Here is a 27,543-nt window from a genome sequence, read left to right as displayed (position 1 = left end):
CCTTCACCCTGTCATAGACACAAACCGCATGGTGTTCCATGCCCACTGGCGTGGACTGCAGGCTTGCTACTCAACGTTTGATTTTTGACCAGCTCTTGTAATATCAGCCGGCATCACAGCTTCCAGTTCTTCGCAGGAATAAAAGTGCGCAGCTTTGATTTACAATTGTAATCCATCAAAGGAGTGCCGCAAGCTACTGGATATGAAGTTAACCCCAGGGGGAATTGTCTCAGTTCCTGCTTCTGATGGGCCAGGCTAGCTGGAAGCAGTGACCAGTTCCCTCTGCTTTGAAGTCGCAGTGGTAACAAGACAGTAGTTCTCAGATGCTCGGGCCAAAAATATGGACAATCTTGTTCAGAGCGAGTTCATCTAGGATAAAAATCTAATTACACAGGAAGAAAAACCCAATTGGCTGAGCTAAACCATTATATAGTATTCAATATGCATTCATATGACCATAGGATATTGTTTATTGCAGCAGGTGTTTTGGATTTTAACCCAATTATCTCCCCAATTTAGTCGTCGCCAATTCCACCCGCTAGTTAGGACTCCCCCAATCACACGATACAATCAACGCTAGGAGGGTGAAGGCCAACACAGGCTTCCTCCGAGACCTGTGAAACCAGTCACCGCATCTTTTCGAGCTGCCGCTCACGCAACATCATTGGACAGCCGAACGCACTCGGAGGAAAGCGCCAACCGCCAGATCTGTTACATCAGCTAACAGACGCCTGCGCTGACTAGCATCGCGCTGAGTGATGGGGGGAGAAGGAGGGGCCATCCTACCCACCCAGAGAGAGCGAGGCCAATTGTGCTCTCTTGGACTCACGGCTACGGATGGCTGTAGCATCACCAGGGATCGAACTCGCGATCTCCTGATGATAGGGCCAACACTTGGACAGTTGGACTGAGAATAGTCCACCAACCAAAAACATCCAGGCAACAGCGTCCTGTGGGCAGCGTCCTGTGACCACTGATGAAGGACTAGAGGATGACCAACACAAACTGTGCAGCAGCAGATGAGCTATCGTCTCTGACTTTATATCTACAAGGTGGACAGACAAGTTAGGAGTGTCTAATAGAGTGGACAGTGAGTGGCCTTCTCAATCACACTCTTAACAGTGCGTCTTCGGCAACACACCCACGTGTTGCGGTAGCGAAGTATAACGTAACGTACCCACACAGTTCACAGTTATGTTAAAACATAAAATCTGCACTTCCTTGAATGGCTGTTCTATGTTGTTTCTCTGTCTTACTGTGATGAAACACAAAGAATACCATAAGAGTGATTTTAGTGTTCAAATACTGACTCCTCAAACAGTTCAGTGAGCACCTGCACACATCCCCACTCAGTAACATGACTCTGGATAAAGAGTCTGACAAATACGTAAATGTAAACTAAAGAAATGACAAAGACTTGTTTTGCTGCTTGACATGATTTATGTATTACAAGTATTATGTAAAATGAATTAAATTATTAATGGAACATTCCAATTTTATTATATTGTATTTTGTCACAGCTTTATAAATGTTATAAATATGGAAAATAACAGCGGAAAAATCACTGTAATGATGGCCTGTTGTGCTTTTTTGCTGTAATGAATGTTGGATAGCATTGACTTCTAAATCTTATTTAGGATTTAATGTTAAATGAATGCTGGGTGTGATTTACTTCTAAAGTCTTTTGTGTTCAAGTCTATAGCAAAATGCTCTCTCTAGTAGACATATTGTAGTTATCACATAATCACCTGAGTGCAGTTATTTTCCATGGTCCAGGCATAATTTGAGCGAGAGGCGTTTTCATTAGTTGGCTTGAGCCAAGTAAATGTAAAGAAATCACTTTTTATTCTTCTAGTTTGTCTTTCTCTAACTTTAGGTTCTAGCTTTTGTCTGAGTACTATGACACACTTAGGCATGGTTGGCATAGTGTAGTGGGTAACACCTCTGCTTTCTACACTGGAGGCTGAGGTTCAATCCCTGCCTGGGTAAGCACCCTACACTATACCAATAAGAGTCCCTGGGCAAGACTCCTAACACTACCTTCACCTACCTGTGTAAAATGTGAGAATTTTCTGTGTAAAAAGTACGATAACCACTGTTTTATCTTAGTTTAATGTCATTTCAGTGTATTATGGTCGTTTTCTTCATAACAAGCATAAAAAATCGCTAATAGCATGCTAATGTCTCTGTAACTAGCTAGCTAACTTTCCCGTTCCACCTTAAATAGTCCAGCAGTTCTGACGCCTGAAGCGTCAGAATGTAACTGCTGCACAATTTAAGGTGGAACGCGAAAATTCGAACAAGAAGCTGGTGAATATCTGACTTCAGCTTCGCATCACCAAAGAATTAGTGGTGGGTGATAATAAATAATTGCCCCCCTCTTTGAAAGCATATGATGCCCTAAATGTAACTAAAGCCCAGCAGTGAGGAGCTGAACTTTACCCTCCTCTGCTGTCACTGAAGACGGGCCGGGTCACCTACAGAGCAGCACTAGTAGCCTGTTAATGAAGCAATGTTGTCCCATTTCGTACGGCAAGATTTCAACCACTAGGGTTAGGGTGACACTCGAAAACAAGGGGTAGGGGTAAAAAGAAGAAATGGGATTGGGCCTTAGTCTGTGTTTTTAAGTACTGACGATATCCACGATATGCACAGAAAAGCATATAGGGATGTGATTTATCGCAGAAGTGATAAAATATGTTCATACTGCCCACCTACAGGAAAGGGCTAGGGAAGCCAATTTGGCTGCTTTAGACTTAGTAGTTTATTAGTTGTATAAAACAAAACAGACAGTTATTAATATAGCAAATTATCAGTACAAACTGAAATATCATGATCGTGACAGGCCCTCTTCTACTTTACTAGAAATACAGAGGTTCAGAACACTGTTTCTGAGAGGCGTACATGTACACCGGATTCAACGCCGGTCATTTAGTCATGCGTTTGATTGTTTCCATGAGACTAAAGTTAAGCATGAATATGACTTTCCCTAAGGCTATATTATATTAGTGGTACACAGCCATGTAATATTACATTAAAGTCATATTAATGGTAGCCTTGCCAGACGGTCATGCTGATTCAGTGCGCGTCTGTGCCCCGCTGAAGGCCTCTAACCTCGGGATAGCGGCAGGGGGAGGCCATCCCCAGGTCTGTGGGAGCTGGGAAGCGTTCTCCTGGAGGCGGCATTTTTGTGTCGTTACCTCACTGCGGCCGTAAATAATCTCTCTTATGGCTTCCAGATGTCCCCTCGCCAGAGTTGTGGGAGAGCACACGCACGCACACACGGACGCGCATGCAAGCGTGCATGCTTCGTAGGCCTCTCCGCATCCCATACTGTACACACCCCTGTCCCCAGCTAAAGGGAGGGCAAATTTACACTCGAACACGCTACTTCTCATGCACTCCCTCAACCAGTCTGGCTGGGGGAGAGAGAGAGAGAGAGAGAGAGAGAGAGAGAGAGAGAGAGGCAGACATGTTTTTCCAGTCCCACAATGCAGCCACTTGACTCAGAACCTGGTTTCATTATTGAATATTTTTGATTCCAGTGTTCTGCCTCTGCTCTTTGAACCTCTGCCACAATAACACCTCTTTTAAGTGTGTGAGCTGAGGAATAGGCAGTAGGTTGACAGACTGCTGAGCCTTTACAACATTACACATTGCTTCACACTCCCCTTTGTCATGGCAACTGTTGCTATGTTTGGCGTGACTGTATTTTCTTTCTATGGAGTCATTAAGGTGTGCGGTTACTATATGGCCATTGTTCCGCTGCTAGATACAGCTTAGTGCAGCGTCACCCAGCAGCAATATAAATTACCCTGCAGTCCCTGTTGCAAAGTGAGAGGGTAGAGTCCTATTGTGTGTATGTATTTTCACTGGAGCCACACGTATTAAATATATACCAGTATTTACATTGGCTGTCTCGAGAGCCAGGCTCTAGGAGTTGGAGTTTGAAGATGGTCCAAATTAGAAATGGGTTATATTAATGTTATTGGTTATAATAAATTGGTTATATTAATAATTGGTTGTATTAATATTCATATTAATGGTTATACATATTAATGCAGTCCAATTTCTGGCAGGTAACAGACACTGGTAGCGCTTACTGGGTTCCTTTGCTTTTGTACTTTTTCTTTATTTTACAGAAGTGCTGTCACAGTTACTTGATTAAACTGAATTAACCAAAAATCAGCACTTTAAACACTGGGGTCAAACTCAGCTACTAAAGGGGACATATTAAAAAAAAAAATTCTGTGGGCAGCTGTTTTATTTCATTTCTACTTTTCTACTTAACATTTTGCCATCACCCAAGCGGTCAATTCTTTATTCAAATCATGCCAAAACTGCAACAGCAAAATAGGCCTTGATTACTCATTTAAAAATAATTCTTAATGAAAATAAATTGTTTCGATTGTCTTTTCTTTTTGTCTAACCACTGGCCCGTAGATAATTGTTAGGGAAAGGGGGTCAGAATGCACACCATGTTGCAGTGCATGCTGGGGACTGTAGTGCATCTCAGGGTGAAACGGGCTAATTGTAACAGAAAATTGAAATAATTTTGCGGGCTGAATAGGATTTGGCCCGCAGGACTTGTGTTTGACACATGGGACTTAAAATGTATCTTCTTGATGAGTCAAGATCTGTAGGCAGTTTCCATGATGATAATGCAGATTTTACATTTTCCTAATAGAGTTTTTTTTGTTGTTTTTTTTTGTTTTGTTTTTTTTAGGCTCTTTTCACACTGCGTGTAAATCTGATCTAATTTTTCATATGTGACACAGATCTGTTCTAATGGCAGTGTGAAACTCATTGAATCTGATGTTTACGATTCCTATATGGGCCTCTTTCATATGTGGTACTGAAACACATATCCAGTACGCTGCAGTGCGGCCCCGTCTGAACACTGAACAGAATTCATATCACTTTTTTTTTTTTTCCCGTTACTCCATCTCAATCTTCATAATCATTTTATGCGCACAGAAACACACTTTGCAGTAACGCCATCAAATCTAGGGATGCACCGATTATGAAATTTAGTGGTCAACTCCGATGTCCGTTGCCTATTTAAATAACGAGTTTCAATGTGCTGCATTAAAAGTAAGAGGCAACTGGCTATGGGGCGGTCATGGGCTGGAGGTTAGGGAACCAGCTTTGTGACCGGAAGGTCGCCAGTTTGATCCCCTGAGCTGACAGTACGTGACTGAAGTGCCCTTGAGCAAGACACCTAACCCCCAACTGCTCCCCGGGTGCTGTGGATAGGGCTGCCCACTGCTCCGGGCAAGTGTGCTCACTGCCCCCTAGTGTGTGTGTTCACTAGTGTGTATGTGGTGTTTCACTGGACAGATGGGTTAAATGCGGAGGTGAAATTTCCCCGTTGTGGGACTAATAAGGGTCACTTAATCTAATCTAATCTATTTAGCACAAAGAGTCGAGTACAGCAGGAGTGCACTTGCCTGGTTCACGTTATTTATGTCATAAAATTTAAACGCAGATCTGCCGAGATAAAAACAAAACATTGTCCCATTGCCATTTTCATATTTTGAGCAAAAATCTGCTGATTCCGAAACATCTTTCATTTTGGAGGATGAGTGACTTGCATGAGCAGCACAAACAAATATGCGTTGCATTTTCTAACACATGAAATCAAATGAACTGTTATTTTAAATTGATGTTTTGGAAAAAAAGAGAGAAGCAGAAGAGTCACAGGGACCTCACACAGAACTCTTTATCCAGTATATATCGCCGAGTTTGTGCCCCTTTGCTGGCATTCTTCTTCACGGTAGCTGAGCTTAAGAGAGTGAGCTTCCTTTCTCTGTTCGATCAGCTTCCTCAGTTAAACGAAGCACAGAAATTCAGCATTTTTACTCTTTTCTGTTGGCTTTGTCCAGCGTTGGTCCGTTTGGCGTCTGCTGTTTGTCTTTCAGGTTTAAAGTAGCCGTTTGTACAGCCTGTGTTTGTCAGGTGAAAGGGGTCTACTAATCTTAAGCAAAGGCAGAGGGCAGCTGTGTTTTGCTGGATGAGCACGCCAGGTGGGCGGGTGCTCTTTTGCACAAGTGGGTCAGTGATTTGCGACAGGTCACAGTAAAAAAAGATAATGTGAACCGCAAGACGAGAAAGTCTGATTTGGGTGGTAAATGGGATTTGACACTTTTACCTGCAGTCTGAACATGATAGACATAATTATTCATGTGCATTTTGGGCCACATAATGAATATTATTTATTTTATTGTTGGGTCCCTTTTAATGATCTGTCGATTGCTGATTTAGTAGTATAATTAATAATGACAGTCCTGCTGAACAGCCTTCCTCACTGGGGAGGATTACTCAGTCATGCTTGTTTGCACTGAGGTGTGAATTCCTGTCTGTTCACACTGTCACTCGTCTCAGACTCACTGTAGTCAAGCTGTGCGACTGCATTTATGTCAGAGCTTCATCACCATGAATTGCCTGAGAGCTAAGCTATGCTAGCACTAGAGCGGTCAGTGATGTAATCTGTGGCACGGAAGTGCGCTGCTCTGATTGTGTTTAGTCTATGAGATTACACAGCGGGTCAGAAGTCTTGTGTAATCACAGCACTAAATGCAAAGCTGGACTCATGAAATGCTGTGTGGCAGCCTGCCTGCACTGCCAGGATGATAATACCTAAGGCCACGTTCACATTACCAGGCTGAAGTAGCACAAATCCCATTTTTTGCCCTGATGTGACTCAGATCTGATGTTTTCAGGGCTGTGTGGACACGCAAATCTGATTTTTTTTCAAATCCGACCTGAGCCACTTTCATGTGGTCCTAGATCGGATACGTATCCGGTTTGTGGCCATGTGACCTTAATGTGACTCCCAGATCCGGAATTCACGTGCTTTTTTTCCCCACTGCGCGTGCGCCATCATTCAGTGTTACCATGGCAACAGTGCTAAACAGAAGTTAAAGCCTGTAAACAGTGGAAAAGCAGCTCATCTCACCTTTTTCTCCTTCGTCTCGCTCTAATAATGAAGCTGAGAGCTGATCAGAGTTAATTATCTTCACAGCGAAGCTCGTTCTGCTCGTTAGTTTGTGTTGATGATGCACGTGATTCATTCACGTGACATTACTGAGTAGGATGAGCTCATGCGGGTCATTTCAGGAGGCCGGTTCATTCACATTAATGACAGATTTGAGTCACTTACCTAAACGAGTGTGAACCATCGTGTCAGAGAGATCGGATTTGAGCAAAAAATCGGATTTGAGCAACAAGGCTTGTAATGTGAACGTAGCCTAAGAGGCGCATGGTGATCCTGTCAAAGTATAGCTACTTTCACATTACTAGGCTGACACAAATCCAGTTTTTAGCCTTAATGTGACACAGATCTGATTTTTTCAGTGTGTGTGCACAATCATTCAGTGCTAATGTAGCAGCAGCGCCTAAACTGAAATTGGAGCCAGTAAACGATGCAAAAACAAAGCATCTGATTCTTTTTTTGCCTTGTAAAGTTTAGTATGTAAAATTACATATTAAACGTTATGCTCACTTAAACCAGTTACAGTTTACTGCATTGTTCTGTACTGATTTACAAGTGAAATAAATCATTTTGAAATCAGATGAATCTTTTTGAATCACGCTGTATTGTGAAAATATCACAAATTCAGTATTCTGAGTTGAATTAAATTGTGGGCTGAGAGGGTCATTACATCTCTATATTATAGAGTAGACAGCAACAACCAGTGTTTATTAACCGCATGAACTGCATAGTATCAAGTAACTGACTAATGATGGCTCTTTACCGCTTTTCTTTCCAAAGAAAGAAAGATTGGGTATCTTATTTTTTTCTTTCTTTTTCTTTCTTTTCCATACTGATATCTTTTCTTTAAGAACTACTGCACTTTAAAATACGCTGTTTATCATTGATGCACTCGACTTAAGATGAGCATCTGAAAGTAGGCTACCATGCTCAAACTCCAGATACTTTACTTCACCACAGGAAGAAATTCACGGCTGACAGCGTCTCTTTTTGTGAGTGAGCAATGTGAGTGAGTGTTATTTTAGAATAGATTTGATAAAGGACTTTGATCAGATTAATTCATTTTTTCCCCTCCAATCTCTGATCCTGCTTTCTTTCAGCTGATACCAATACTGAAATCCATTGATACCCATACGCCATCTCTAATTTGTGGCCCTACTGGTCTGCTTGTGCATTTTATTCGCTCCAAACTTGTTAATTAACTTAAGAGAAACTAAATATTGTGATACATCTACACTGATCAGGCACAACATTATGACCACCTCCTTGTTTCTACGCTCATTGTCCATTTTATCAGCTCCACTTACTACATAGGTGCACTTTGTAGTTCTACAGTTACAGACTGTAGTCCATCTGTTTCTCTGCATACTTTGTTAGCCCCCTTTTACCCTGTTCTTCAGTGGTCAGGACCCCCATGGACCCTCACAGAGCAGGTACTATTTGGGTGGTGGATCATTCTCAGCACTGCAGTAACACTGACGTGGTGGTGGTGTGTTAGTGTGTGTTGCGCTGGTCTGAGTGGATCAGACACAGCAGTGCTGCTGGAGTTTTAAACACCTCAGTGTCACTGCTGGACTGAGAATAGTCCACCAACCAAAAATATCCAGCCAGTAGTGTCCTGTGGGCAGCGTCCTGTGACCACTGATGAAGGACAGGAGGATGACCAACACAAACTGTGCAGCAGCAGATGAGCTATCGCCTCTGACTTTACATCTACAAGGTGGACTGACAAGTTAGGAGTGTCTAATAGAGTGGACAGTGAGTGGACACAGTGTTTAAAAACTCCAGCAGCGCTGCTGTGTCTGATCCACTCATACAAAGTGCACCTATATAGTAAGCGGAGCTGATAAAATGGACAATGAGCGTCGAAACAAGGAGGTGGTCATAATGTTATGCCTGATCAGTGTATGTGTATCGTGAAGATGCATTTCAGTATTGCAATGTTATATTTTTGTCGTATCCACCATCATATAAAATTTAAAATAAAATTAAGGTTAATGTGGCATCAAAAACATACATTTAACCAGTTTCTGTGTATTTAGTTACAGCAGGGAACAATAAGAAAAAACTGGGCCTGGACCACCACAGAATAAATTACACAGTACACCATAACTGACAGCATGAGGTAACAGTAGAAGGCTATTAAACACATCTTAAAGTTCCTTTAAATGTATGGGGGGATTTGCATGATTAGGCTGAGCCTATGGCCAGACTGCGCATTTTGTGGTTCCGTAAACCTCTGAGCATGGAGGGCTTTGATGTCCCCACCCTTCCATTGCTGGTGCCATATGCGAGCTGAATCTGTGCAGAGGGGCTGAGCCTGACCCGCTTGTTTGATTTCAAAAGACATCTCCCTAAACTCTCCCACCCCCCCACCCCAATTTTCTGGATCAAAATTTAGCGCTGCCATAGCAACGGTGGCGCCTCTTCCTATAAGCTCGTCGTTTATTGGTGGCGGAGGGATTCGCACCTCCTCCTGAGCTTGCTGGTAGTACTTTCTGCCATGTGGATTAGAACATCTATACACAAGAAAAACTTGTAAGGTCATTCAGTAAGGTGTGGCATTGTTGCGAGATACTAACTAAGGGGGGTCTCTCCTACCTCCCCCAGTAGAGTCTGGCTGCAGACATGCACTCAGACAGATGCACTCTCAGCCCCTGCGACGTCACGTGCATGTGTACTCTCTGCCACAGCGGCAGAAGCGGCCCAACGGCTCAGTAACTTAATCCATTTTTCATCCATAACACGGCTAGAGAGTTAGATTTAATGCACCTCCCTGTTAAAAAAATTCATGGAACCCATTAAAAGTGTCTGTTGGTTCCTGGTGTTTTTCAGTAGTCGCTAATGCATTATTATTATTATTATTATTATTATTATTAATGCGGTATTATTCATGGTATTCTGTGTTTTCCTGATGGGTTGATATCACAGTGTACAGGATGCTGATCGTTTAATCAGGTCTTCTGGGACTGATTCCAGATAAATTTGTTTCCTAATGGCCTCTTAACAGCAACCATCAAGCCAATTCCTGTTTGCAAACAAAACCATCAGGTTTTACTCCTGACAGCCCTGCAAACACAGTTATGTTGTGACAAAGTACTGTTTTGGTGCCCACAGCGTCGTCTGCTTGGTGGTTTTCTACATTGTCACAATGTTGAAGTGTAATTACTAAGTTATGACAGTGTTGTCTGACAACTTTCTAGGAGGTTGTGACAACTTTGACGAGCCTCTTAGAATCCTTAATAAGTTCTATTATAATCAGTATTACAGTTTTTTATAACCGTTCTAATCGTCGTCAGCCTGGCTTTCATGAGTTTCAATAGGCTTTTTGTTTTTTTTTTTCTGCAAATAAACCTGACATTCATGTTTGATCGTCATTGTAGGTTTTATTTTGAAAGTTTCCATATTTAAGTACCTTTATATCAGTATGGCAACGTTAATGTGTTCAGTGTCACTCTTGTACGTGATTCGCTGTTTTCCTCGTAAAACTGATAGAAACACTGTCGTGGCAGAGCGGCACTGACGTCATCAATAGGCTGGTGGTGCATGTCAGGCTGAGAGTGCATGTCTGCAGCCAGACCCTTCTCCCTACCTCACCTTGGAAATCTGTGCTTAGGGTTGTTTTACACGCTGGATGGATTTTTTCCATCTTCGCAATATTTCTCGTCTCCGACCATTTCTCAGCTAAGCTGGTGTAGAAACACTTGTGCATGCATTAGTGGCATCACAGCTAGACTACTGCAATGTTCTTCTCTCTGGCCTCCCTGTCAGAGCCTTCCCCAGGTTACAGTATGTTCAAAATGCCGCTGCTAGGATCGTCACCTTTCCAAAGAAGGATAATCACATCACCGCAGTCCTTCAGAGTCTTCACTGGGTACCCATTACACTCAGTGTTTAGTACAAGGTTCTCCTTATTACATATAAAGCTTTGTAGTCTGGCTCCTCAATATTTGGCAGAGCTTCTTCGTCTATGTGTCGCATCACGTACTTTAAGATTGCAAAACCGAGGCCTTCTTCATGTTCCAAGGTTAAAATTGACTTCTATGGCTGGCCGATCATTTACTGTAGTATCTCCCAAATTCTAGAATACTCCCCTCAGTGTATCCGGGATGCCACCTCTCTATCCTCATTCAAATTTCTGTTAAAAACGTACTTGTTTTCACTGTGTTGTCTGTGTTCCGCTTACACTTGAATGTTTACCTGTATTGTCCTTTTGTTGTTGTTTAATGTGTTGATGTTCTTTGATCGTAAAGCGTCATTGAGCATGGGAAAGGCGCTGTATAAATAAAAGTGATGATGATGATAATAGATGAGTTACAAGCAAGAGGCGTTGGCCTTGTATTTGTATGCTTGATGTGGATAAAAGGCTGCCGACTTTTCTCCTTATCACACCGTTGGCCTGATATCAGCCCCCGCCATCCTCAGTTCCCACGATCTGTTGCTCCTCAGAGTGCTGGGCTTGCATGGCACTGGAACCACTTTTGATTCCCTAGAGGTGCTTTAAAGAAAATAAAGAAATTGATTTTCAAAATTAGCCAGAAATGAACTGAATACCATTCGCCAAACAAAATGGGCTGTGAGATGCTTTACAGACTGGCTGGAACAAAACAACATTAATATTGATCTAGGAAAAATTGACAAAACTGAGCTGAACTTGATATTGCGGCAGTTTTATAGCTCAGTCCGATATGGTCAGACTCTGAAGATCAGACTACACGTTTGGTGTCTGATTCCAGGTTGTTTAGCTGTTCTTCTGTCACAGCTGCCGACTGAAAAGCTGCTCAGTGGTGATGACAGTTTGGTAATTTACTGTAAGGAGCTGGAGAACGAACTGCCGGCTGTGCAGCGAGTGAGCGGAGCTCGTTACTCTCACGTGGCAACAAGCTGCTTGTTCAGGAACTATAATTTGGTGAAGAAACTGCGAACATTAAAACATATTAAACGCTGCGTTCACGGCCCAGTTTATTAATTTATTACTTTATTTATTTAACTGTTGTATAAAAGCAATAGAACACAACGTGCTTAAATGGCTTCTGTCCTAACTTCATTCTTAACTCGCCATGACAACAAAGCAGATAAGATATGATCTCAGACTTGGCCCCTGGTGCCCAAAGCATGCAATGGCTCTAAAAGCTACCTCATAGAAAGCTATCATATGAAATGGTTCCAGGTATGTTGACTGATGCCTGAGATAGTTTTGAGATAAAGTTTTTACCTAAAATGTTTGTTTTTTTTTTCGAATCTGATCATGGTAGAGAGATGCATGCAGGGCATTGCTGTGCAAAATAATACCCTAAAGCACACACTTCAATATCACTGCTGGACTGAGAATAGTCCACCAACCAAAAATATCCAGTCAACAGTGTCCTGTGGGCAGCGTCCTGTGACCACTGATGAAGGACTAGAGGATGCTTAGCTCATACTGTACAGCAAGAGATGAGCTATCGTCTCTGGCTTTATGTCTTCAGGGTGGACCAACAACGCAGGTGCGTCTAATAGAGTGGATAGTGAGTGGACACAGTGTTTAAAAACTCCAGCAGCACTGCTGTGTCTGATCCACCACCACATCAGTGTTACTGCAGTGCTGAGAATGATCCACCACCCAAATAGTACCTGCTCTGTGAAGGTCCTGTGGGGTTCCTGACCACTGAAGAACAGGGTAAAAGGGGGCTAACAAAGTATGCAGAGAAACAGATGGACTACAGTCTGTAACTGTAGAACTACAAAGTGCACCTATGTGGTCAGTGGAGCGATAAAATGGAGAGAGTAGAGTAGAAACTTAATGAGATGGTCAGTTGGTGCATATAGACCTCTGATGTCATGTATCATTCTGTAGTTGGCATCTTGCTGAATTGAGGAACTCCAGTTCTAAGCTGCTTTTCTCTGTGATACAAATGAATAGCATTTCATTACTGCTTGCTTTTCTCTATAGGCCATTACTGTAGTGGTACTGTTGTTCTCTCTATGCTTCATTTGTTAAAGTAGGCTAGTGCAACTAGTTGTACAATTCAGAAACGTTCCTCATTTGAATGATAAACTCACCTATGCAAATATGAACTATTGTTATATAATTAAGTTCTCTTTTCTTAGTCAAACTTGGTCGAACATCCATTGATCTATTAATCACTGAAGAACAGGGTAAAAGGGGGCTAACAAAGTATGCAGAGAAACAGATGGACTACAGTCTGTAACTGTAGAACTACAAAGTGCACCTATACAGTAAGTGGAGCTGATAAAATGGACAATGAGCGTAGAAACAAGGAGGTGGTCATAATGTTGTGCCTGATTGGTGTATTGCTGACAGAATAGGACTAAAGTAAAACTTTTAATTATCACTAATATAAGTGATGTCAATGCTAACCCAAGTTGACTTTGCTGTGTCCAGTGTGCTAATGTTCTGCACATCCATTCAGATTGGAAATCCATGTGTTTGCAGCCAGAGCCACATTGCTTTGGAAGGGTCTTGTTTGGTTGTCCAGAGAAGGGATGTTTTGCATGTGTCACTTATTGGTTCGGCAGAGTGGACGATGGAGGGTTTCTTGGAATGTTCTTGTGTTCGCATGTGTTCATCTTAATCCCAGCTATACTTAAATGTATGTCTCTTAAAATTTGCCTGGTGGAAAAGCCGATTCAGTTGAGTAGATATTAGAGTTCATGTCCAGTAGGGGTTAATTTTGCTTCTTTTTGAGTTCAGTTAGGTGAACCAAATCCTGGGAGCGTCAAGCAGTAAACAACAAGACGTCAAACTGTAGTGTTTACTTTCTGAAAATAACTAAATGGAGAAACTGCTACACAGTCAACATAATGTTGCTTAGCACTCACAGATGTAGAAACAGACATTATATATCTAGCTTACATTAGCTAAACTGACTTCCATTTTCCCATAATTGCCTCATTTTTGCTCCACCCTGGCAAAAAAGGCAGACGCCATTCTACATAAAGTGTACACTGTGGCCCAATCCCATTTCTTCTTTTTACCCCTACCCCTTGTTTTCGAGTGTCACCATAACCCCTTGGAACTGAGTTACAAGGGGTAGTGGTTGAAATCTTGCCCTAAGAAATGGGACCCTCAAATAAACAAAACGTTACTTCATTAACAGCTACTAGCGCTGTTCTGTATGTCAACCAGCCCATCTTCAGTGACAGCAGAGGAGGGTAAAGTTCAGCTCCTCACTGCTGGGCTTTAGTTACATTTAGGGCATCATATGCTTTCAAAGAGGAGGGCAATTATTTATTATCGCCCACCACTAATTCATTGGTGATATGAAGCTGAAGTCAGATATTCACCAGCTTCTTGTTCAAATTTTCCAGTTTCACCTTAAATGGTGCAGCAGTTACATTCTGGCGGTTCAGGCGTCAGAACTGCTGGACTATTTAAGGTGGAACGGGAAAGTTAGCTAGATAGCTACCGAGACATTAGCATGCGATTAGCGATTTTTATGCTTGTTATGAAGAAAACGACGATAATACACTGAAACAACATTAAACTAAGTTAATACAGTGGTTATCGTAATTTTTATAACGGGGGAAAATTCTGACATTTGTGGGTTTCTTTGGTCTCTTGTTCAGTCGTCTTGCCGTTTTTTCTTTTTTTCCTCATAACTCTCTGTTTGCAATGTGACTCTGAAAAACCTCCGTTTGGAGGGCCATGTAGCCCTAACACTTCACTCTACCCCTCTATCTCAACAAAAATTGGGACACCCTACCCCTAGACGTGAACGCGCAAAACAGAGGGCTAAAGGCTAAGTTGCAGGGGCGAGGGGTGAAATGGGATTGGGCCTAAACCTCTAAATCAATCAAATATTTGTTAGTTAGTTTATGTCCAGAACCTTTGGAACAATGAGGCCAATATGTAGCTAATAACTAATGGAAGCTAATATTCCACTAGGAGACCTAAATAATCAGACACCTGCCTCAAACTGCATCACGTTTTCTCAAATAGTTTTTAAATTAATTACTTATATGCTTCTGTTAGCCTCCAGTGCAAAACAAGACTGTTCCTTTAACAAGTCAGCTTTGTAATGCTAGACATGAATCCACTTTCATTCATTTTAGTTATTTTACCAGTGTTTCCATTGGTGTAAAGTCTTGCTTATGTTGTCTTGTCTTTGTTTCTACAGCCAAACCCTTCACCTCCAAAGTGAAGCAGATGCGCCTGCGTAAAGAGGACTTTGAGATCCTGAAAGTGATCGGCCGAGGAGCGTTTGGAGAGGTATGCGTGCAACACATTCTCGGAGTTATTTCAATTCCCATAACAAGACCTCTGCATCTCATAAAGGCCACCGTAGCATTCAGAGCTGGTTGGGCCATGTAAACAACTTCATTATTCCTCAGAGAATCGTATTAAAATACAGCATAAAGAAAAACAGCCAAACATGCTTAAGGATAGTAATTTCATAACAGCAAACTATACGTTAACCCAATTACGTAAGACTGCAGACCATTGTAAATATTGGCTTTGCTTTACTCTGAATGAGACCAGATAGGTGCCTTAAGGGTCTTCCTCTCTTTATTTTCAAGTCGTTTTGAATGTTTTCCTGCGCAGCTATAATTTAGAAATCTGCAGAACGTTAGACTCCCAGTGGTGCTCCCGTCTAAGCTTTTGGTCTGTCATTATGAGATAAGGCAGGAGATCTGACTCGCAGATGAACTTGGCAGTGACTCAACTGGGGAGAAAATTGGGAAGAAAAATGAAATATATAGAGAATGATGGTCCATATCATCATCTAGTAGTGCATACAGAAACCTGCCTGGTCAGTTTAGGCCTCCATATCTGAATATTAAAAAAAAAACATAGTTTTAGCACAAAAATGCAGAGAAAAAAACTTTCACAGATATCCAGATAGGTGTGGATAGGCCTCAGAATGTCACAGGTGTGGTATTTACTAATTTTCAAGCAAGTTTGAAGTTTGAAATGCAGATGTCATATGCTAAAATGATAATGCGGTATGACGTTAATTAAGCATGGTGGGTACAGTTCCTGAGTCTGTTTTCTAGAAGAGCGGTTGAGTGTGTGAATTTCCTTTCCACGTTGAACTGGTTGTTGGGTTAAAGGCTTTTCTCATGCAGTACGTGTACAAAAGAGCCTCAGGCAGTCGAGGCATTTTCGTAATGTCACCAAACGTGATGTAGTCACAGGGGAATGTTTGGTAGACAGGTAAGCATGCCAAGAAAGCCGGTGCTATTGGATTACACGCCAAGGCCTTGGCCGTTCAGCGTTGGCCCTTTGAACTAGAGGGAGGTCTGGAGAGGAGCCCGGTGCTAAAACCCCCATGGCTTGCTTAACAGACCTTTTTATTGGAGTTTTATTTCATGGTGACCGAGAAAGCGGCTTCATGCCACCCGACCCGTGCCAGCTCCGCCCGATGAGTCGCTTTAACGACGGAGGGGATCTTAAGCCTCTGTCATTGTGGTCAGAATCGAAGCCTGCAGATTTCTGCCTTTTTAAACAGAAAAAAAAAACCTTCCAGCTGAAAGTGTGCAGTACACCAGCTGCCTGCCCACATCAAGCGCAGCTCCAAACGATTGAACGGCTTGCGTCTGATTAGGGCTGTTACTGTTGATTTATATACTGAGCCAAACATTCTGATGATTCATCACGTAATAAGAGCTTTTTCCGGAACCCAAACAACAAAAAGTGGACTTAATCGAATGATAACAAAGCATGCAGATCCTTTTGCGTATGCTGTGCTGTATTGGAAGACAATAAACTAGGAATCCTTATTAATACTTTAAAATAATAATAAACACTATGTGACAATAAATGAGTAGAATTTAAAATATGCATTGTCACCTTACGCAGTGGGAAATAAGCCCTACTATAAAATTTCAATGCTTGATTTTTTTTTTTAAATAGTTGATTAATTGTAACATCTCTAAAATGTTCCATTCAACAGTGTCTGTTATTGTTCTATAGACAACTGAACGTGTTTGAGAAGAATGACAAATTGCGTGTTGTTCCTGTCTGTTTCGTAACTAGCTGAGCCCTTCAGTGAGCTGAGTCTCCTCCCTTAAAGGCAAAATTCCAGTCAGACCCGCTGTGCTTTTCCGTCCCCGGGCCTTCTCGGTGCTATCCAGCTGGAATCAGCCGCTCATGGAAACCCAGCATAAACTTTTCTTTTTTTGTGTAAGACGTGAGGCCATTTCCAGAACAGCACGATAAAGGAAGTGAAGCTGTGGGAAAAAGCGCAGGGAAATGAAAGGCAGGTTTAGTTTGGGACCAGTTATACTTAACCTCCTGGTGGATTAAATGAGGCGGAAAGCTGAAGCTGGATTGGTATGTTTGCGCGACCCTAGGTTCTGAATTGGCGTCCATTTTTAGCAAACGTCTTAGGCGGTGTTGGGGTGTAAAGCCTCAATCCGTCTCTCCCACCAGATCTAGCGAATTATAATGATTACAAAGCAAAAGGGAGCAAAACTGATCTTCGGTTCCTCTACTCTGTGCACGTTTGAGAACTATGCAAACTGGAGTTCAAACAGAGCTCATTTGAAAGTCACGGAGCGATTTTCAAATGACTAAGCGTTCATGTGATACTAGGTGTGGCTGTTTGAATCCTGGAATGACACTCGCCAATCAAAACAAGTACAGGTTTACTGCAGTTCACGTTTATGTTCATATTTAGTGAAACGTGATGAAACACAAGCACTTTGAGAATGTTGAACAGGTGCTGGACTGAGACTAAAATTTGCACACTGTTAGTAGACTCCTAAAATCTTGTGTTGTCCCTACATGTACATTTAGAGTCTTTACACTTTTATATCATAAAATTTATTATAACATATACAGCAACCGGCCACTTTCAGTACACCTCCTTGTTTCTGCACTCCTTGTCCATTTTATCAGTTCCACTTACCGTATAAGTTCACTGTGTAGCTCTACAGTTACAGACTGTAGTCCATCTGTTTCTCTGTATACTTTGTTACCCTGTTCTTTAGTGGTCAGGACCCCCATGGACCCTCACAGTGCAGGTACTATTTGGGTGGTGGATCATTCTCAGCACTGCAGTAACACTGATGTGGTGGTGGTGGTGTGTTAGTGTGTGTTGCGCTGGTCTGAGTGGATCAGACACAGCAGTGCTGCTGGAGTTTTTAAACACCTCAGTGTCACTGCTGGACTGAGAATAGTCGACCAACCAAAAATATACAGCCAGCATCGTCCTGTGACCACTGATGAAGGACTAGAGGATGACCAACACAAACTGTGCAGCAGCAGATGAGCTACTGTCTGTGACCTTACATCTACAAGGTGGACCAGCTGAGTAGGAGTGTCTAATAGAGTGGACAGTGAGTGGACACAGTGTTCAAAACTCCAGCAACACTGCTGTGTCTGATCCACTCGTACCAGCGCAACACACTAACACACCACCACCACATCAGTGTTACTGAGAATGATCCACCATCCAAATAGTACCTGCTCTGTGAGGGTCCATGGAGGTCCTGACCACTGAAGAACAGGGTAAAAAGGGGCTAACAAAGTATGCAGAGAAACAGATGGACTACAGTCTGTAACTGTAGAACTACAAAGTGCACCTATGTGGTCAGTGGAGCTGATAAAATGGAGAGAGTAGAGTAGAAACTTAATGAGATGGTCAGTTGGTGCATATAGACCTCTGATGTCATGTATCATTCTGTAGTTGGCATCTTGCTGAATTGAGGAACTCCAGTTCTAAGCTGCTTTTCTCTGATACAAATGAATAACGTTTCATTACTGCTTGCTTTTCTCTATAGGCCATTACTGTAGTTCCTCATTTGCATGATAAACTCACCTATGCAAATATGAACTATTGTTATATAATTAAGTTCTCTTTTCTTAGTCAAACTTGGTCGAACATCTATTTACTTGCCGGTTGCCGGTTAATAGTTTACATCCCTGATAGAAGAACAAATGCTGAAGGCTATTCCAGCACTGGGAAAACACAGCCAAGAGCGCTGTGCTCCCTCCCTGATCGAATCACAGTGAGGAGAACAGAAACGTTGCCAGAGCATTAGTGTTGTGTTACCTTAGCAGTGGAGTTGCTGCTTCCAGAGGTGACAGCGTGAAGACATTTCAGTCCTTCTCGGCTGCAGGCCTGGTCTTGTGTCTCGATGTTTTGCAGTGTTAGTATTCCAGCAGGCAGTGGAACCTGCAGTGATGATTTGGTTTTATGGTGGAAGAACTTTATTCTCCTTCCATTCTGACACATAAGAGTAGTTGGGAACACTGTATGTCACGGCTACCAATGTAGGGACTTTGTGATACATTCGAAAGTGTTGAATAATGGATCTATAAAGCCACAGCTTTGTGAACAGCTTACGACTCTATTCGCAAGATGACATTAAATGTTTTCTGAAGTCAGTGACATTGTATCGTCATAAAGGGCCTTAACCCTTTAGTTGCCAAATGAAGGCTAAAGCAGAGAGCTAATAGCAGGTTTTACAGTGGTAATGGCTGTGATTGTGCTGTATTTCTGGGTTGTGTGATGTTAGAGCTGGTTTCTCTCACTCTGGCTGGTGAGGTCAGGTTCCTCTGAGTGTTCTGGTGTGTAAATCATGTCGCTATTTTAACCCTTTGTTTATAATATGAAGGCTAAGAGCGGAGATGTAGTATAACAGTAGTGAGTGGGGTTTGGATGATGTTGAAGTTGGATTGCTGGCTGATTGATGGTCACAGGTGGATGAAATCACTCTGGATGGTGAAGCAGAGTCTGATGAGTGACCTGATGTGTGAATCATGTCGCTGTTTTAACCCTTTGTTGGAATATGAAGGGCAAAAAGCAGAGCAATGGTATCAGGATTTTGGGTGATTTTCTGAGCTGAATTACTCGCTGATGCTGACGTCACGCTCGATGATATCATGCTGGCTAGTTAGCACTGGGTCTTGCTGAAAGGTCCGATATGTGTATCATGTCTGTAGCTTAAACCGTTCTGAAGTTATGAAGGCTAGAAGTGACCTACCGTTTTGCCTGCAAATTGCAGTCTTCAGGCCCTTAAACTGAAGTGACGGACATTTGGTCCATTTATGCTGCTGTTGTGAAGCATCATTCCTAAGCAATAGAGCATATACGGCAGAGGTCTTGTTAACAAGGTTCCTGTGGATCATTCAGAAGTTTTTAAAGTCATAAAATAAATGTGAAAAATTCAGGGTAATAAAATGTCTGAGAATTTCTCATATTTTGCTGTTAGAGATGTTACATTTTAGGGGTGTCCAGGCTCATTTTAATGGGTCAGGTTTCGGCTAAGATTGATCCAGTTTGGATCTTTGAGCTATTTACTCTGCTGTCGTAAACACACATCATTCACAGCCTGCAGCACTGACACTTGTCTTAAAACAAAACAGTAACAAAGTGGTAAATGGCCGCAGTCTGGGGCTGCTTTAAGGTGGGAGATGAAAACTTGTAATATATTAAGATATTTCTACAGTGCCTGTCTCTACTGTGTTTGAACTAACTGCCTGTCATCTAAACACCGGCCATGTAAAATGCGAGCGCACACCCATTTTCTCTGTTTTCTTCCATTTTTTGTGAGTGGCATGCTGCCAAAACCGTGTACAAAATACACTGTCACCAAGTTTTTCTCTTGCGAGTCATGACTGGTTGAAAACAAAACTATCTCAGAACCGTTCTGCCGTAACGGCCGTGCTGCTTCTGATTTTGAACCTGCGATAGCAGGAACAGTATGTTCAAAACTGAGAGAAAGGAGCAGCTGCTGCATGTACATTAGAGCAATGTGAGATCATAATGTATTCACAGCACTATAAAATGATTATTATTAAGTAGTCCACAAAAGAATAGCTATACCATTTTATACAAAGATTTTACTGCATGTTAAAGTAGCCGGAAGCGTAATCATCAGGGTCAATAAACTGGATCGTAAGTAAATATTAAACACGCTATATAATGATCATTGTGATAAAATCAGGCAAAAATCTCAAATGTAAGTCCAGAATAGGACATGCACATACTGAAAATAGGGTTCATTTTACTGTAGTAATAATTGGCAGTCTAGCATATTTTACCTAAATTGTGCAGCTGGAGCACAAAGATTGGAATAGACTCATAGCTGACAATGTGGGATGGGGATTTGGGGGGCAAATCAGGACATATGTGGTTACACAGGTCTCCTTAATAGACATTGTACTTTAATTTAGACAGAAATATATAGAATTGATACACACAGATCAGGCATAACATTATGACCTTGTTTCTGCGCTCATTGTCCATTTTATCAGCTCCACTTACTATATAGGTGCACTTTGTAGTTCTACAATTACAGAGCAGATACTATTTGGGTGATGGATCATTCTCTGCACTGCAGTAACGCTGCTTGGTGGTGGTGTGTTAGTGTGTGTTGCGCTGGTCTGAGTGGATCAGACACAGCAGTGCTGCTGGAGTTTTTAAACACCTCAGTGTCACTGCTGGACTGAGAATAGTCCACCAACCAAAAATATCCAGCCAACAGCGTCCTGTGGGCAGCGTCCTGTGACCACTGATGAAGGACTAGAGGATGACCAACACAAACTGTGCAGCAGCAGATGAGCTATCGTCTCTGACTTTACATCTACAAGGTGGACTGACAAGGTAGGAGTGTCTAATAGAGTGGACAGTGAGTGGAAAACTCCAGCAGCACTGCTGTGTCTGATCCACTCGTACCAGCACAACACACACTAACACACCACCACCACATCAGTGTTACTGCAGTGCTGAGAATGATCCATCACCCAAATAGTACCTGCTCTGTGAGGGTCCACGGGGGTCCTGACCACTGAAGAACAGGGTAAAAGGGGGCTAACAAAGTATGCAGAGAAACAGATGGACTACAGTCTGTAGTAAGTGGAGCTGATAAAATGGACAATGAGTATAGAAACAAGGAGGTGGTCATAATGTTGTGCCTGCTCGGTGTATGGTGGTCTTATCTAGGCCTCTGCCTTAAAAGTTGAATTTACTTGGGAACTATGCTTCGTAAAAGTTTTATTGAAGGAGGAAATATGTAATTTCAGTTTAAGGCCTCTTGTGTCAATACAAGTTCATTTACCTTATAAAATATGTCATCTTGTGACCATAAATTGTACCTAAATAGTCAAGTGTTGCTTTATGAAATGTTATTTAATTTTTAAGTACGAGTTATGATGACCCTGGGTAAGTAGACTTCAAATAAAGTGTAACCAAATCTTTCTTCATTTTTGTTGCTGAAAACATCATTTTCAAATTCATATCCTTGTAAAGGGCTGTTCAAAGACTGTTTCCCATTGATATCGTAGACCTTGCTTATGAGTGGCCTCACATGGAGAGAAGTTTCTTGGAGTTAGAATCACATTCATGTTCAGCTCCATAAGCTTCCATCTTCTTTCTATTTGTGGTCATAAACAGATCTAAACTTTACGTTCTTTGAGGAACACTTTGTGGTGGAACTTACCAACAAAAGTTCTCCCCAAGGTTTGTGGCCTCTTTGTGATCTAGGCTGAGAGGATGTTGCAGATGGTTAGAAATGTGCTCACTTTGTTTGTCTCTTTGAGTTTTTATTACCACTAAAGACGCTCTTGTTCACAGGTGGCCGTTGTGAAGGTCAAGAATGCGGACAAAGTGTTTGCCATGAAGATCCTCAACAAATGGGAGATGCTCAAGAGGGCTGAGGTGGGCAACGTTTTCAGATTAGAATTCCATCCAACTGACGTGACTCTAAGCCACAGAAAGAATTTTTCCTAGGAATGTTTTGGTTTTTAGACCTATTGCCAATGTGCTTTTCCCATTGACGTGTTCAGTTCATTCATCCGTGTTCGTTATTCTCCTGGGGTGTCGTCCTTCATCCCCGCAGGACAGCACTACCTCTTCTGTCTTTCATTCATGGCATGGGAAACTGTTAAAAACAACAAATGTGTTTTGCTCCATAAGCATGTGACTCCATTTCGTACAGGTGAAAGATTAAAGAATCGCTGGTTATCTGGGGGTCCGCCTAAGAAGTGGGCTGTACACTCATAACTGTGAGAAATGACTTCCTATGACATGTTCCACCTCATTTCTCAGACGGCGTGCTTCCGGGAGGAGAGGGATGTGCTGGTGAACGGGGACAGCCAGTGGATCACCACGTTGCATTATGCCTTCCAGGATGAAAACAACTTGGTGAGGAACTCCGTGTGATTTTGATTGGGGTGGGCGGGACTGCACTTTTTTTAGATGATGGCACAAGGTTAAGAGACATCAGTAGCACAAACATTTAGCAGCGTGCAGAGGAATATATTTGCAAAAGTTGTATTATTCTAAAATAGCCGAAGGAAAACAGAAGGTTGTTTTGGATAAGTAATGAAAGCTGCCTCTTCAGATGACTTATCAGTACAGTGTTGGACGCTGATGAGGGTCGACTTCTGCACAAGGTCTTTTCTCCCCAGTGGACGACGTGCCAACGTGTTAATTTGTTGGAGAAATATGTTTTCATTGGTTCTAGACCTCGCTAATGTCAGCTGGAGTAGTTACCGAAAAAGACGAGCCAGAGCTGTTTGTGCTATTTCTGCCTTCAGTCATGTCCTAGGCCATGAGACGCCCTAGGCAACGCGTTTGTGTTAAGGCACTTGCGCAAAGTACAGTTTAATGCCCTTACAGTCATATGCATATGCAGTTTGAACACCCGTGGTCAAATGACATGTTTCTTGATTTTTCAAGTAAAAATAGATCTATATCTAGATTCAGAATGAAAAAGATTAAAACATAAAATATAATGTAACGTTTGGACAGGCAACATTTGTTCTTTTGTGTGTGTGTGTGTGTGTGTGTGTGTGTGTGTGTGTGTGTGTGTGTGTATATATATATCGCTGTTTTTGTAAGAAAACCTCGTATCTTCAAAGTGGTAACTTTATAGGAGAAGGAAAAAACCTACTTTACTTTTAATGTAAATCAGTGGAACCAGACTTTTTTCCAGGTCATTTTGGGCCATTCTTCATGAAATTTACATACAATGTAAAAAGCAACAAGCATTTTTAAATTATGTAAAAACTGAAAAACAACAAAAATGGAGATACAAGATTTTCTTTCGACAGCAGCTGATCTTGTTGACTTATTTGCACATAGTCAGTACTCACAGCAATGCTGACCTCAGCATAGGCCTGTCACGAGCATAAAAGTTTAAAGCTGAGGATTAATTGCCATATTAAAAGGGAACTTCACCAATTTTGCAAAATTACTTTATCACTTAATTATTTAGATGTAAAAATCATTCAGAGTGGTTTTGGTGTGAAATGCTTTCTAGAGAAATTTACAGAGTCAAAATTGTTCACCGTTGTAGTACTAGGAACCAGACGTCCGTATGTCTTCACTACAAATATGACCATTTTATCTACTATTAAAAAAATGTCCAGTGAACTTACCTGTGTCTTAAAAGGTCTATATGTCTTGCTGATAATAGTAAAATAGTGCTTAATTTTTCACTTTACGATGCCTAATTGGCGTTATCCATGTTGAAAGGCTGTAGCTACAGGCTAGTAACTATAAAAGCACGTTAGCTTGTGTGCATTGATCTCTGTTGAGAATCCGGTTTTGAGAGGAAACAGTAATTCTGGAGTAATATTTTTTCCTAAAAATAAGTTTTGTGCCAAAACCTTACAACAAAACTACCACGAAACAATGTCTCAGGTATCAAGCAATGCATTTATAACCGGTTTTTGTAATAACATAACGGGTTGTAGCCTTTAAACCCATTAAATGCTTCAGACGTCTGGTTCCTAGTACTGTAATGGCGAACAGTTCTGCCTTGATAAACTTCTCTAGAAAGGCGCATTTCACACCGAACCACTCTGAATGATTTTGTTCACATCTAAACCATTGAATGATTAAGTAATTTTGCAAAATTGGTGGAGTTCCCCTTTAACAGTTGCAGTTAACAGTTTAACTCTATTTGTTTGCTGTCTGACTTTTATGTAACTGTTAAAGTTTAAATCTAAAGTGGCAAAATTGGCTGATCAGCTGATTTTGCTTCCTCGCTGTCGATACTTAGTAGCTCCTATCTGAAGTCAGAGCTCCAGCTCAAACGGACGTTACTCACTACTGCCCTCTAAAGGTGTTACAGCACCGGTCTGAAGTTGTTTTTGTACGACCCATTGTGTCTCAGTAAAATCATTTTCTGTTGTCTTTTGTTTACATGCATTTGTCTCAGCCCAACAGATGAAAATGCTTTGTTTGGTGTGCCGTAACAACATTTGACTGTAAAAGCTAACAGCTGTGGAATGTAAGAACAGTCGCCTTACATATTTGTAATCAGATCAGATAATTGTGATCGAGCGATGATGTAATAATTATGATAGGTCCACTTCATACAGTGTGGCACGGTGTCGATTACGGTTTTCATCTGATTAGATAATTTATAAAAATGTTCATTATTATGTAAAAGCACTTGATCTACAGATGTGACCGGTTGAGCTGTTCACACAGTAGTGAAATCTGGTCATTAAATCAATATGCTTCTTTATTGTGGACTTACATTTTAAAATACCAGTGAAAGGTAATTTGGCATGTATGTGTCGCCTTTCAGTGCCATTGAATCTCCACATTCAGACGCGTTTTCACAGCCTACTGTGTAGATATTATACAGCACAGAAGAGCACAGCAGCAAATCTGTCCGGGGACGTTCTGCCCCGCATATTTGGTTGCATTACAGCCAGACAGTTCAGTGGAAGCATTGAAAGGGGTACATATAGCTTACTTTCTGCCTGTTCATGACAGATAAGCTTTGGAATTGGAAAGATGGTGTTGTTCGTGAATCTGCTGTGGTAGACAGAACGTTTGAGGGGAAATGATCTCACAGCTGGCAGTGTGTGTTTAGCTGTCTCAGACCCCTGCTGGGTGAGACACATTTTCCTGTGTCTGTGTTTATATATGGAGCAGTGAGGAAGAAACGATACTGTGTTATAGATCATCTGCATGAGTTAGAGCAGCACGATCTCAGCAGCTAATAAGTGTGATTATTTGTAATGATGTTTAGACAAAGACTCACTTTTTATTGCTAAAAAAAGAGGTGGAAATTGAAGGTATGCATGAATGTCGAATCTTGTGTGATGACTGATTAACATCTTGCTGTATCTGATAGTAAAACCAGTAATTGATAAGTTTTTTTTGTGTGTGGGAGGGGTTTAAAACAATTTCACACCATAGTCTATATATATTAAGACTTGAAAGATTTATTTATTTTTTTAATTTTAATGATGAATATCAGAATTTTTATTGATTATTTGCAAAAACAATGCTTCCTATGTATACACAGCTCATTGTATGTCTGAACCAACTACTAACTATATGGGGGCGGTCATGGGCTGGAGGTTAGGGAACCAGCCCTGTGACCGGAAGGTTGCCGGTTTGATCCCCTGAGTCGACAGTATGTGACTGAAGTGCCCTTGAGCAAGGTACCTAACCCCCAACTGCTCCCCGAGTGCCATGGATAGGGCTGCCCACCACTCCGGGCAAGTGTGCTCACTGCCCCCTAGTGTGTATGTGGTGCTTCACTGCACGATGGGTTAAAATGCGGAGGTGAAATTTCCCCATTGTGGGACTAATAAGGGTCACTTCATCTTAATTTTAATCTAATATGGTCACCGTATCTCAGATCTCAAAACGAGCAAACCAAGCATAAACCGAAACGTAGAAAATACAGCAGTGAGTAGCGTTTGCTGAACTTCACTTGTGTGAAAACTAAACACGAGTAACGTCCGCTCTGGGCTGTGTGCTCACAGGTCTTTTCAAGTGAAGCTTTGTAAGGCAACAGTTCACACTGTCTAAACATAGAGAATGTGTATCTAAACATGTCGAATTGACATCTTGACAACTTGACATCCAGCACTTGGCAGCTACCAAACAAAGTCTGCTCCTATTAAGTCAGTAAAAATCATAAGATCGATAAAATCTTGCGAGCTACAGAACCTTTTGTGGTTGTTTGTGTAACTTGCAATAGATGGGGAGCCCCTATTCTACGGAAGTATTTATTTTAAATACTAGGGCTGTCAAATTTAACACGTTAACAATAAATAGCAAGAAAGCAATACATTTATACACTTATCTACTAATTTATTAATTTAGGATTTGGTAGCTGCCAAACAAAATCCGCTGCTATTAGGTGAGTTAGAAAAAATCAGGAGATCAGTAAAATCTTCTTGTGGGCTGCGGAACCTTTTGTGGTTGTTTTGTGGGTTGAGGCTTGCAAAAGGTTGGGAACCCCTATTCCACGCAAATATTTATTTTATATGCTAGGGCTGTGACATGTTAACAACATGTTAACAGCACATTAATATCATGTTAATATCATGTCGATATTGTAATAAATTATCCACTCCACTAATTTTTTTAAATGCTATTAATGCATTTTGTTAATTTGACTCTTTGAACCACTAGAGTAGTCCAGAATGAAGCCCTTTAGTTTAAATGCAGCTTTTAAATGGCTTTTGAAGCTCTGTCAGCAGACTGTGATGGGCGGTGATCATAGGAGACCTATGGATAAATCAACAGGCAGCAAAGTAACCAAAGTAAACTAACTAACAAATGAGTGAATAATCTGTTAACCAAGGAAACACAAAACGAGACTTTGGCCGACATCAAAGG

The 27,543-nt window shown here is 41.5% G+C and overlaps 1 protein-coding gene across 3 annotated transcripts in view; it reads left to right on the top strand.

Annotated features, from left to right (window-relative positions):
• cdc42bpab (CDC42 binding protein kinase alpha (DMPK-like) b) overlaps positions 1–27,543 on the top strand; it is a 125,489-nt gene that overhangs the window by 24,215 nt on the left and 73,731 nt on the right. For all 3 annotated transcript variants that reach the window (XM_036581384.1, XM_036581382.1, XM_036581383.1), the window contains exons 2-4: positions 15,115–15,206; positions 22,519–22,602; positions 22,993–23,088. In XM_036581384.1, coding sequence (XP_036437277.1) covers positions 15,115–15,206; positions 22,519–22,602; positions 22,993–23,088 — 272 coding nt within the window. The remainder of the gene's footprint in view (positions 1–15,114; positions 15,207–22,518; positions 22,603–22,992; positions 23,089–27,543) is intronic.

The sequence above is a fragment of the Colossoma macropomum genome, unplaced genomic scaffold, assembly GCF_904425465.1.
Source record: "Colossoma macropomum unplaced genomic scaffold, Colossoma_macropomum, whole genome shotgun sequence".
NCBI classification, from domain to species: Eukaryota; Metazoa; Chordata; class Actinopteri; order Characiformes; family Serrasalmidae; genus Colossoma; species Colossoma macropomum.
This window is presented reverse-complemented; position numbering and strand designations above follow the sequence as displayed.